Source organism: Apodemus sylvaticus, chromosome 11 (assembly GCF_947179515.1).
Source record: "Apodemus sylvaticus chromosome 11, mApoSyl1.1, whole genome shotgun sequence".
NCBI lineage: Eukaryota > Metazoa > Chordata > Mammalia > Rodentia > Muridae > Apodemus > Apodemus sylvaticus.
Genome location: NC_067482.1, coordinates 60590079 through 60604021, shown reverse-complemented (window position 1 = coordinate 60604021; position 13943 = coordinate 60590079). Strand labels below are relative to the sequence as shown.

Sequence of the window (13943 nt, the reverse complement as noted above, 5' to 3'; positions counted from 1 at the left end):
GTGTATATGTGTGTATATGTGTGTGTATATATGTATATGTATGTATATATGGATGTATGTGCGTGTATGTGTATGTGTATATGTATGTATATGTGTGTATGTATATATGTGCGTATGTATATGTATGTATATATGTATGTGTATATGTATGTATATGTGTGTATGTATGTACATATGTACGTATGTGTGGGTGGAAGCCATATGCAGGCCAGAGGTCCACTAACGAGGTGTCTCCTTCTACCCTATGGCTACAACTCTAGGATTGCAACTCACACACCAGATGCTTGGCAGCTGGCACCTTTAACCCACGGAACCATTCCACCAGCTCCTAACGTGCTTTATATTGTAAACATAAACCACCAGCACAATGACAAACTTCTATTTATTTTATTAAATACAAGCCTCAAATGTTAAGGAAATATAACAGATTCTAAGAAATTATATTTTCAAACTTCGAAAATATCTTATTGGTGCTTTGACAAGTAAAACAATGTTTTAAAACATTTTTTTAACTCTGGGGGAGGAAGCAATTTCGGAATATAAAATAAGTAAATCCCAAAACTCAAAAGAATATTCAGAACTGTTTTGTATCCCCATGGTGGCTGTAAACAGTTTGTTGCTGAGTTCATAGCTTACAGGAATGCGAGTGTCACAGTGTCGCCCTCTGTTTTGGAAGCCCCCTTCAATGCTACACAGTCGTTTCATGCTTCCATAACCCAGTCCTAACATTACCAGGAACATCAGTAGCTAGCAAAGGTCCTTCCTGCCCACTGCTTTTAACTGGTCCATTCTGAACAGCTAAGTTCAGGCCATAATATTTCTGCTGACTTTCAAGGTCAGCAGCAGCTGGCTTCCTTGGGACATCTTTCTTACTACTAGTTGAAACAGGCTTTTCAACATTTCGGCTACTTTTGGGAAGTGTGCTACAAGCATCACTGCTGTCCTGTTGGGGTGGGTTGTACTGTCTCTCTCTATAGGCTAAATAAGCTCTCCTACTTCTCGAATGTCCTTCATTGCTGCCTGACCTGCTTTTAGCTAAGCCATTCTGCACGCTTCCTTCCACGCTCGTTGGGACGTCATAGGCATACTCTCGCAGGACTGTGAGCCTGCTGGCCCGGTGTCCTTTACTTCGGTTTTTATGATGGCGGCTTGGATGCACGTTTGTTCGAAACTGCACGTCTAAAGGAGCTACGTGCATTTTAATATCGTTGTCCATCGAGTGTTCTGTCAAACTGTTATCAAGCTGAGGTGCGGCATTCACAGGTAAGGCATTGCTGTGGTACTGCGCCGCAGCAGCCTGCAAGTTTGTTAGCTTGCAGCCCTGGGAAGAGTTTTTGAAGCTCGATGCACTTTTGTTTGTGCAGGAAGACTCTGCGCTGCTATTGGTGCATTTTGGAGCGTCTCCATTAGTTACACTTGAGTTGGGAGGCTGGACGTTGACTTGCACCGAGTATGAGCTCCGTCCTGGGCAGCACATCATGATCCATGCAAGTCTCACATCCTCCCTGTTGATGCAATGGTGCACCATGATGAAAGCACTGAAGCTTAAACAAATGGCTCCAAAGAAGAAGCTAAAAACCAAGTCCAAAGGGTAATACAGAGACACAGCCATGGCACCAGATACCCACAAGGTGACATACAGAAGCAAGGTAAGGCTGGCCCCCAAAAGCTGAGACTGAAAGCTGTGCTCATTCTCCAGTGTGGATGTAGAGATGAGAGACAAAGACATCGAGTCCTGATGATTTACTTCACCATTTTCATTGGCTGCCAATCTCTGCTGCTCTTCTGCGGGCTCCTTGAGCTCATATTTGCGCTCAGGGTGTCTTTTCAACTGAATAAATATGCTTAGAAAATACATACAGTTTACAAACGTGATGAAGCTGGCAGGTCCATAGAAGGCTCCCAAGGACGGTTCCCAGGCCATCCAGCAACTAGGAAGGAACATGGTGAACTAGCTTAGACACTTTGTAGTGCAATAAAACACCTAGGAGATTGGCACCAAGTGTGCCCACACACCGCCCAAGAAGTCCTGGGGTCACATGTACAGAGAACATGGGGCACTTACTAGGGTGCACTGGGCCGGCTGCCATAGTTCTTGATGTTTGCTGCTGCGGTGATTCCACACACTATGATGGGGATCCCTCCACCAATCAGGTAGAACCTAGGAGGAACACGGCAGGAATACTTACTGCAGCACTTTACAAGCCATTCTTTGAAGATTAATTACTCTCATTCCAATAGTACACCTAGACAACTTTCAGCGACTGCTTTTATAAATGACCCGTGTGATTGTGTTTTGGATCTCTGGGATGTCTGTTCCGTTTGTTTCTTTCTATTCAAAGGCTGGGGAAAGCTGGTCAGCTGCTGCCACCCTGTGGCCAGGTGGAAGAACACTGGGGTCTACCTAAGCTGTTAGTGAGTTGTGTTTTCAGAGAAAGTGGCTTCCTTTAAATTCAGCTGGTGAGCTAAAAACCAATTACACATCAACTTTTGAGATTCATACGCATAAAACAAGGTAGGAAGAAGTGTGGAGGGTGAGATTTACCAGACTTGGGCTAGCTGATATTCTTCAGTTCTTTCACACAATGACAGGCACTGAAGCCAGTCCTACAGCATGGCCTCTCCAAGCTGGGGGAGCAAACCTGATGTGCAATGGAGGTCTCTGGCTATTTGGTGTGCTTTTTCACTTTGTCCTTAGCTCATCTACTGAAAACAGGTGCCGCCCCTGGATCACACTCCTAACCTCTCCCTAGATCTTGTTCAGTAGAAGTGTTTCAGTGACAGCGACGCGTGGAAATGCACTGGCAAACCTCCCTGGTGCTTACTATGCATGCTATTTTTCCCGCTGCAGATTTAGCTGATGGAGGCATCATCTGCAGAGGTAGCCAGCTTACTGCAAGCCTTCAGACATCGACGCTCACACTCTCCAATCCAGCCAATCCCACAGACCCTCCTCACACATCTAGCGTATGCTCTCTGGCTCCAGTCCTCAGGGAAAACACCAGTGATTCATTGACATTTCTTATTTTCAGGCATCCCAACTTATATTCCACACTGATGCCTCACTGTCCTAACCTGACACTCTCATGCCACTCACTGCCTGAGTGAGAGGTCTCCAGCAGCTATACACATTTTAACATGGGTATCTGAGCTGCAGCTCTGGAAGTGGCAGATATGAAATGCATAAACTCTCAATAAATTTACAAAAATCATGAAGCTTACCAAACTTACACAACCTAAGTGGCCCTTCCCTGAGGAACTATAGGCAAGAAGTGGAACTAGTTGGTTCCACTTCAATCTACCAAATGTATGAGTTCCCCAAGATGGACTTGAATGGGTGAATCATTTGCTTTGTCTCCCACTGACCTTATCTGATAGGAATAAAAATAGACTCCCCAGGAAAATGAACCTCACCCCAGCCAACTGTCCCGGGGACCCAGCTCCTGGGGCCACACACCCAGCCTTAGTGACCTGTGCCTCTCAGCTAGCTCTGCTCCTCCTTTAGAGTACAACCATTCCCCTAGCCCCAAGGCAGGTTCATGGCGGCAGCTCAGCACATGCCCTCCTCTCACAATGGCTCCACTTTAGAAGTACGACTGTGCACTTTCTAGAGGCCTGGACAACAGGTATACACAGCCGTCTCTGCAAACCCCAGGCAGCAGTGCTTTCAGCTGGGTGCACGCACATCAGGCCTTCAGTGAACCTACTCACCACTGATAATTCTACTCATCTAGTACAATCAATCCATTCACAATTCTTTTTATTGTAATGGGCAGGAAGGAGATATAACTCCAAACTCATTTTGTCTTTTGTAGTGAGAAGAAATTAATTCTTGAAATTAAGATCAATGACACATGACCTCAAATACCTTGAGGAAGCTAGTATTTCACAGAGAGCTAATACATTCTTCTTGCTCTCCACATAACCACGAAACCACCTCATTCCTCCTGAGCTCTAGGGGCACAGTGGAGATGCGGATGCTCATAACACTGAGAACTAGTCAGAAAGTCCGCACCATGCTTCTTGTTGTTGTAAGTTAAACTGTGGTTCAACTGAAGCACACACAACACCTAATGAGCACCTGCAACACAGCAAAGGCTCAGGGTACCTTAGCATGGGCCGGGGCGGAGCGGGCGGCTCATCGGGATCCTGGCACCTCTTCGCTTTCTTAGTGACTTGTTTGTAGATATTTCTAGCAGTGACTCCAACCCACAATACCGTGGCAAGGGTAGAATAATGAAGAATGATCCCAACCTACAAGGAAGATTGGACAATGTATGACAATTCAAAGAACAAATGGGTCCTGAGTCTGATTACGATGCAGTAGGAAGGCGTGTTGTGATGATTCCTTCATGTGCTCATGAATAAATGGAGGTTCTTAACAGAAGCTCAATTTAATCAGTTAGTTCACCTTCTAACTGTTACTGCAAGGACAAGCAGAAAAGGGGAGGGAGGGGGACATACCCGGGCTCTGCCCAAGAGCCACCACATTCCAGCAAGAAGGTCACTTAACGAGTAAGGATTAAGCAGGTGAACTCAGAAGTAAAGCTTTCCTTCAGTTTAAGACTGTACCAATTTTCCTCTGTGATTTCAGCAAAGTCATACACCATCTCAAGCTACGGTATGTTGCTTCCTAAGAGTACTTAATGTGATTATTATAAACGTCATGTTGAAGAAAGCATGTGAACCCTGAATTTCAGTCTTCTCAATGCACTAGTGGGGACTTTACCAACAGACAGCACTGGGGTTCTGTGGAATCTAAATGGGCATAAAATCAAGAGCACACAAGGCACCCGACAGTGTAAGTGCAGCACATAACACAGCCCGGACTCATTTGCTAGTAATGACAGGAAGTATGCTGATCACATGACTCCTCTGGTTGAGGTAGCAATTCTGTATGATGACAAAAGGCTTGGAACCTTTTTTTCCTTTTTCTTTTAAAAGAAAATAAGCAGTAAACATCAGCAGAGCAAGGACACAATCTATAATTTTGTTTCTTTTATGGGATAGGGGCAAAAGATCAGACTAAGACTGAATCTGTAGCCTAGGGTGGCCTATAACTCACTATGTAACCAAGATTTGGCTTTGAACTTGTAGCAATCCTCCTGCAACAGCTTCCAAAGTGTTAGATTTATAAGCATGACATATCATGACTAGCTTTCTAAACTAATGACTTGCTACCTTTTCCAGCAGCTGTTTTTCTTATCTCTGCTTATTTTGGAAATAGAATGCCAAGGTCTCCGGGCTGACTTTAGCGTTCCCATGGTGTGGATGTAGACTGTACTCCTTCTACAAAACCCTTTACCTCCTGGGTACTGAAGTACAGGGCATGTCACTGCACATGGCTTTACATGGTCCTGAGGACTGAGTACTGGATCTGCACCCTTCCCTCTCACAATTATTACAGCTAAAAGTCTAGAAATGAAAAGCACTAAAGAAAACTCCTTATTAAAGGGGCAGCTCTCCAACCTTCAGAAATCTGCTGACACCTCCAAACACAGGTCGGTAACAAAAGAACAAAAACCAAGCTGCAGCTAAATCCTGGAGGCGCAAAAGCCCAAGTGGCTCTGAGCCAGGACAGTCACTACCCAGTATAAGTCCTGCAGACTTGGGAAGTGCCAGGACAGTCACTACCCAGTATAAGTCCTGCAGACTTGGGAAGTGCCAGGACAGTCACTACCCAGTATAAGTCCTGCAGACTTGGGAAGTGCCAGGACAGTCACTACCCAGTATAAGTCCTGCAGACTTGGGAAGTGCCAGGACAGTGGATCTCAACGAAAACATCAGAACTTACCATCTCCTAGGGACAGAAGTAGCTCCTTGCTTCACAACAGTTTCACTGACTTTTGAGGAAAGAAAGGTTCACAGAGAAAAACATCACAACCCTTTGTGCCATCTCAATCCTCAGTGCCTTAAGCAAGAGGAACACAGGCAAATTTGTTGCATAGAAATCAGTAAATTTAAAGAATGGCTGAGTTTTTATTAAAAGGGGTAGGTTTTAACTCTGCCAAATTAGAACTACTTAATATCGTAAGTTACAAACATTTCAAAACAGAGGGGGCAACAGAGGTACTTTTCTAAGGGGAAAAACTTAAGAGTTGGCCTCTGACATGTTTTCTACAGCATTTCTAAATTTTCAGAAAAACGTTCATTCTTCAAAATACCTCCCACTAAAATGATCATGAAAATAGAGACTTTCAGATTCACTATAACAAATAACAATCCACAAAAAAACAGGAAGATGGAACTGAGGTCCAGTAGAGAGGCTCCTGGCAGTGCGGTACTTCCTACCCTACACTTGAATGGTGCATAAAATGCAATCTGGTGGCCATGCTTCCAAATAAAGCAGAGCCAGGAAATATTTTAAACGGTTTGGGACTAAGTGATCCGCAGGGTACATAAAGGACATACCAGATAAAATCCATTTTTCCTTAAGAAAGCTATCGTGGGCCAGAGAGAAATGCTCTGTTGTGCAAGTTTGAGGACTAGTGTTCAGATCTGCAGAACCCAAAGGAAAGTTGGAGAGGCATGACTGCCTCCTGGAACCCCAGAACTCAGGATGGAGATCTCTAGAGAAGCTGGGTAGATGGATTGCTGTGTCGCAAGCTTCAGGCTCTGAGAGAGAGCCTGCCTCAGTAAATGGAAAGTGATCCAGGAAGGCACTCAGTGTCAACTTTGGGCCTCTACACATAGGGGAACACATGGCAAATACATGGACGGACACACACACATACACATACACACACACACACCTTTCAAGAGGAGAATATGGAAAGGACAATTACTTCACACTACATAAAAGTTCTAAAAGAAAGAGCCTCAGGGCTGGAAGACGGTGCCAAGGTTAAGAGCGTGTACAGTTCTTGCAGGGGAACCAGGCTCTGTTCCCAGTGTCACTGCTGGCGTAAGCCCCACTAACTTATATGTTATATAGTAATATAAACTTTATATACTTACATTGCCTTCCCCCCCCCACAGGGAAATGTTTATTTATTTATTTTTTTCTTCTTCTTTTTTTTTTTAATTTTTTTTATTCGATATAATTTATTTACATTTCAAATGATTTCCCCTTTTCTAGCCCCCCCACTCCCCGAAAGTCCCGTAAGCCCCCTTCTCTTCCCCTGTCCTCCCTCCCACCCCTTCCCACTTCCCCGTTCTGGTTTTGCCGAATACTGTTTCACTGAGTCTTTCCAGAACCAGGGGCCACTCCTCCTTTCTTCTTGTATCTCATTTGATGTGTGGATTATGTTTTGGGTATTCCAGTTTTCTAGGTTAATAACCACTTATTAGTGAGTGCATACCATGATTTACCTTTTGAGTCTGGGTTACCTCACTTAGTATGATGTTCTCTAGCTCCATCCATTTGCCTAAGAATTTCATGAATTCATTGTTTCTAATGGCTGAATAGTACTCCATTGTGTAGATATACCACATTTTTTGCATCCACTCTTCTGTTGAGGGATACCTGGGTTCTTTCCAGCATCTGGCAATTATAAATGGGGCTGCTATGAACATAGTAGAGCATGTATCCTTATTACATGGTGGGGAATCCTCTGGATATATGCCCAGGAGTGGTATAGCAGGATCTTCTGGAAGTGAGGTGCCCAGTTTTCAGAGGAACCGCCAGACTGATTTCCAGAGTGGTTGTACCAATTTGCAACCCCACCAGCAGTGGAGGAGTGTTCCTCTTTCTCCACACCCTCTCCAACACCTGCTGTCTCCTGAATTTTTAATCTTAGCCATTCTGACCGGTGTAAGATGAAATCTTAGGGTTGTTTTGATTTGCATTTCCCTAATGACTAATGAAGTTGAGCATTTTTTAAGATGCTTCTCCGCCATCCGAAGTTCTTCAGGTAAGAATTCTTTGTTTAACTCTGTACCCCATTTTTTAATAGGGTTGTTCGGTTTTCTGCTAAGCCACCATAGTATGTACACAATATGACAGCCATAACAGCTATACTAAAAACAAAACCAAACCACCACCAACAAAATCCACCTGTATGATGAATATAATCACATGTGAACAGGCAAAAATTTTAAGAAACAGCTTTCAGAATAAGTGGTAGTCACTGTTACTGACTTAATGAAGTGAAGTTACTGACTTAAGGCTTTTGGCATCTCCATGAGTTCAGTATTACTAATCCATTGCTGCGAGACAGAGGTCCCTGGCAAGCCCACAGGCTCATCCCACTTGAGTGTGATAGTCTACAAGGCCCCAGCCCTCAGCAGGGCACAATAGTGGAAGTGGGAGGATCAGATCAAACTTCAGCATTTCAATACCATCTCTGCTAGGTAACACCATTAGGAACTGGGGGCACTTTCCTCTCCAGGATTCAGTTTACATACTTAAACTAATAGGACAAAGTGCCTTCTAGGGTTAACATAAAAGTTAAAGACTCAGTTGCAAGGAGATAGCTCTTCCTGTTTCCTGATTAGATTTTCCCCACTGGCTCTCGGTGCCAGCACAGCAATTCTCTAGATAACAGATACAAAAGGACATAGGAGAAGGGCATCTGGCACTCTGTGTGTAGATTAAGTCACAGGACAGCAGAACAACAAGGAAACTTAAACAAGGTGCAGCCCGAATCCCTTTATGCACGGCGAAGAGAAACAAGGACAGAAAGCAAACCACCAAGCAGTTACTCAGTGGACCATGGGGACACACATCCCCCAACCCTGGGCCAGGCCGCTTCAACCTCCCAGCTCTGCCTCTGCTTCCTCCAGCTCCTTCCGCAAAACAGTTACAGGCAGCAAAAAACTGGACCCGATTTAGGAACCTGGAAGCTGGTACTTCCAACACTCAACCAATCACTGTGGGGCAGAATGTGCAGTGCCACCCTCTGTTGGTAAGTATGTGATTTCTGACAGAGGTAAGAGACAGCTACTTAAATTACATGCACAATGGCACCTAAAAGTTAGCACATGAGGGCTCAGTGATTACATGGTTGGTCTACTTTGAACCTGTGAGACCCAAATGGAAATAGCTAACCGTGGTGCCTATAACATACTAAGGCACATCTGGCCTGTTGGCTTTCTCAATATTACATCTACCTGTGGCCCTCCTCACCCTACCACTAACCTCAACTTCTCCAGCTCATAGGCTTCCCTTCCCCCAGCTTCTCATTCCTACATAACCCTGCCATTTCTCTCTTGGTCTCCTGTGCTGGCACTCTTTCTCTTTCTCTTCCCTTCTTTCCCTCCACTTTCATCCAAGTCCAGACTGGTGACCATGTTCAGTGTACTGCTTTCTCTCCCTGCTCTGGACTCTTCCCCTCTAGCTGGACTCTACTCAATATCTACAATAAAAACCTTTCTCTCGACCATGACTTGGAAGGGTTTTGTTCTCAGTTTTATACATCTGGTGCCAAACTCTACAGTTTATATAGAGTCTCAGTGCTAGCCTGGAACTCTCAGTGTATACCAGGTGGGCTTTGAACTTACAGAGATCCACATCCTCTGCCTTGCAAATGTTTCAATTAAAGGTATGCTATTATGGCTCAGTTATAGAGATCATAAAGATCATTCATTCTATTTAGACAGCCTAACACATATTTTACAGGAGAAATACAAAAGCCTTAAGTAGGTAGACTAATAGAACAAGTGGATATGGCAGGTACAAATGACTACCACCCACCAGGCCCTGAAATCCTTACCAGGTTTCTCCACACACCCTTCCCAGTCCAACCAAGCGAATCCTTACAATGTGAGAGCAGGGCTACGAGCCCTGAGTCTGTTACATCCTGAACGTGTTCCATGTGATCGTTTAACTGGAACACTGGTTCGCAGTTCCTAAGGAGCCCATCCAATCCCTCTCCCCTTCATGGTAGAAAGGCCATAAAACACCATTCAGTCATCTTTACAATCATCTCTTCCTATTCCTTTCCTTAATGAATAAATTAACATGTCTGCTTCAGGAAACCAAGGAGCACTTTGGGATGAAATTGAGGATGGTTGTCCCAAAGTGTACTGTACTAACAGGAACCATGCTCAACAAGGCCAGGGCCTTGATGTCTATCAACAAACATGGGTTTCTTTTTCTCAATAACTGCAAAACACCAATTATAGGTCAGATCTTGGTTTCTTGATAAATGTGGAAGGACCAAACCATATAATTTTTACCTTGAATCCAATGATAGTTTAGATTCCAGAGACAAGGAGGAGTAATTAGGCATTATGAAATATAGCAAGTCCTGACAGAGGTACATAAGGGACAGTATCTCTAAAACTGTGTCTGAGGGTACATTCAACACAAGCCAGAGGCAGAGACATGAATATGAGGGACCAAGAACAAAGCAGCTGTCTTCTGTCTGTATTGCCTGATCCAAGACTTATCTGAAAGAGGACTGGCTGACACAAACACACCACACAGCTGAGCTGTAACTGTCGGTACTGGCAGTACTAGAAAATACTTACTGAGAGGTTACCATAAGCCTGCTCCCATCAAAACTCAGACACTCAATCCTCTCCGTGGTTGTTACAAACACTCAACTATTTTAAGTTTGTTTTTGAGAATACAATGATGAATTTATCACAAAAAACAATAACACAACACATGGTCTAAGCATGGCCTGTGTCTGTGATAATAAATTATTGTTTATTATGTAATAACCATCTGAAAATCCACCAGCATGATAAAATTCTGACCCTGAGAATAACCTGTATTTAGCTATGTAACCCTGATTCTTAGGTAACTGTCAAACCTATTCTTACTCTTCAGTTTTCTTGCAACTACTGTTATTGAAAGTAGGTTACATTACTCATTTTTATCTTAGTGAAAAGATCTATCAGTGTAAATAATTTCTCAGCATTTTTCTACCAAAGCTTCACTGGTTTTGCTCTTCACTATTCACTATGTGCCCAAGTTTCTCACTGTCCTGTGACAGGCATTCATGTGGTTACTTCCAGGTTTCTGCTACCGCACATAACAGTACTCGAGCATTCATACCCATGGACATATGGACGCCCACGAGAGCCAGGGCACTGAACCAAAGAGTGAAACTGCAGGCTCCATGGTTTGCAAACTTGGAAGGTGAAGCCTCACATTCCCACCCAACAGAGTGCATGGGACCCACATGTTCATGAGCACACTGTGGACCAGATGCAAGCTCTACGTGAGCGGTGTGGTAGAGAGACCTCTAAAATGGTCTCTTGTAAGAAGGGACTGAGGGAGTCTGGAGGCCAGCATGGGCTTGGACACGTCACCCCAGGTGTATGTTATTAGACACTCATAAGTCCTTTCTGCTCCAGGCAAGGAAAATGACACCTTTTGGTAACTGGGTACCTCAGGGGTTCACAAGTTCCTGAAGTATGCTGGCTTTTACATAGCAACTGGAAATCCTTCTAGTCCAGCCTGAGCTGATTCCTGGACATGTGCACGTCCTGAGACTGAACCCACTCATCTCCAGCTCCATGCCTGCATACGTGCCTGCTCCTACCATGGGTCTACTGCCTTCCAGAACACAGAGTCTCATATCAAAAGCTTTCTCTTGTAAGTTGTCTTGATTATGGCTGGCTTCCTTCCTTTCCTTCCTTTCCTTCCTTTCCTTCCTTCCCTTCCTTCCCTCCTTTTTTGACGGCTGGCCTTGAACTCACAGAGGTCTGCCAGCCTCTGCCTCCCAAGTGCTAGCATTAAAGCAAGATATGAGCTACTATGCCCAGCTCATCATGGTGTCTTATCCTAGCAATCAGAAGTAACCAACACACCATATCTGCATACTGGCAGGAGACTGCTGTACATTAAAGTCATATGTAGTCTCTTCTAAACTTTCATGTCTTTTCTAGTAATATATGTGTGAATTAGTTTTGTTGTTTTAATATATATAATCATATCACCCAACAATTCAATTATCACTTCAATTTGCAGGTCAGAAACTGAGACAGACACACTGACTATAGGAATCGGGATTTCAAACTGATATTTATATTTTATTTTCACTGTAGCGTTACTAAAGCCAAGGGGTGGAGACAATTCCTGTTTATAATGAATACACAAAGGTACTAAAATGGAATGTTATCCGATCATTATAAAGAAGGAAATCTTGTCATATTCAACAACACAGATAAACTTCAGGAACATTATACAATGGCCCCAGAAGTCAAGGGCAGACAAGCAAGAGAAGGAGGGACTCCACTAGCTGTTAGAGGGTTGGGGACATGGGAGGGGCTGTTCGGTGGGTACAGAGTGGACACTCCCAGAGTTTCATGAAACAGGAAGTCTCCGGGATGAGATGCATGCACAGCACCACACCACAGCTCCCCTGTGTACTGTGAACTGAAGGCACATCTCACCTCCTAGGTTTTAGGTCCTAACTGCAAAGCAGTTCAACAAACTGCCCGCCAGCCCACCAAGCAAGTGGCAGAACTGAGATGGAAACCCAAGCAGTCCAACTCCTTGTTACTGTGTGATGCTGCCTATTAGGTGAGCACTGCACAAGCAAGAAAAGAAAACTACGGATCCCCCATTTGTATATGGAAGAGAAAGTATAACAATACGAGTCCTGAAGAGCAAAGGTCATAATTTAAAAACAAGAGGTAAATATTTAATTCTTTACATTTAGCAAAACTAATGGTTTCTTAGTTTCTCTTTTTTCATCAGTGGATTAAGTCCTCCTTTAAAATCTGTCAGAAAAATGTCATTTCTCTTTCACTCAAAGTTGGGACTTTATAAACATTTAAATGAACTATTAATCACTGTAAAGGGCTTACAGATAACTGGGAACTGCTAAGGACAGAGACAAGCTTCTAGAGCGAGTCATTAGGCTGGGAATAAATATTCAAACTTTCAAGAACACTACTAGACTACTTAGTGGACAGACATTAGGTTGGGCTGCAGGTAAAGGGAAAACTCTAGAGAAACAGGTTTTTTGTTTTATAGTTAATGAAACACAAAGTTATTTTCTAGTATCATAATTTTTTTCCATCCTAAAACCTTTCAAGTTTGACTTACCGCTTGACAGACGCTGGCATTTCTGGTCTGGGTTATTCCTCCGACAAACACCACGCAGGTCAGGAAAATATGAAAGCACAAGTTCACGAGCATGTGCCAGCTCTTGAGACTGATTCGGATCAAGCTGTTGGAAAAAGAGGCACAGGCGCATTCAGTCTGGAAGGCTGGCAGCAGGCTCCGGTGAGCAGCTCCAGGCTAATGCCCGCTGCACAAAAGATCACATTTATATATTTTATGTTTAAAAATCTCACATACTACATACACACACACACACACACACACACACACAATTTGGCAAACCTTTAACCCACAGCAGCCACAAAAGCTGCACACATTCTCTACCTTAAGAACACGGACAACTGTCACTAAAAGATGTCGAAGAAGCCAGAATTACATGCTTAGCTATGTAGAAATGTCGTTAGAGTTTCTGTCCTGCCAAAGCTAGATGGCACACATGGCTGAAATGCTCAGCACAATTCCTCTTGGCCTTTTATAATGAAATGATGAAGTCTCTCCTTTCATTTTTCTTTTAAATACATCAAAATCACCTTTTGTTTCTGAAGCAAATGTCAAGAAATGCCATACATGTCTGACTTAAATAGGAAAATATGTTCTAGCAGAATCTTTTGCTAAGTTTCCTGCTTAGCAAATCCTTTTATTTCATTGCTTCCAGTCAGAAAACAAAAGTTTTGATGGTTGTGTCTCCAATTAATAGAAACCAAATCCTCTCTGTAAATGTCACCAACTTTCTTCAAAGTGCTATCTTTAAGGATACTGCAACAGTGAGAAAACTGTAAGATACAAACATGGACCATGTACTCCCTAGAGACAGCTCTGCAGGGACCTGCACATGAAAACCCCAGTGCCCTTCAGGCCCTCTTGCTCCTGTGCCCACCACCCAGCCTCCAGTATGCACTCCCACAGTCTCCTCCAGGACGACCCAGCAAACTGGAAATGGAAAGATATCCTCAACAGAGCAGAGAAGGAAAAAGAAAAA

General features: G+C 43.6%; 1 protein-coding gene across 1 annotated transcript in view; it reads right to left on the bottom strand.

The window, feature by feature from the left end:
• Positions 1-373: 373 nt before the first annotated feature.
• Adgra3 (adhesion G protein-coupled receptor A3) overlaps positions 374-13943 on the bottom strand; it is a 98917-nt gene continuing 85347 nt past the window's right edge. The window contains exons 16-20 of the mRNA XM_052199702.1: positions 13753-13894; positions 12947-13070; positions 4109-4254; positions 2066-2161; positions 374-1931 (exon numbers count right to left, since the gene is read on the bottom strand). Coding sequence (XP_052055662.1) covers positions 689-1931; positions 2066-2161; positions 4109-4254; positions 12947-13070; positions 13753-13894 — 1751 coding nt within the window. The 3' untranslated portion in view covers positions 374-688. The remainder of the gene's footprint in view (positions 1932-2065; positions 2162-4108; positions 4255-12946; positions 13071-13752; positions 13895-13943) is intronic.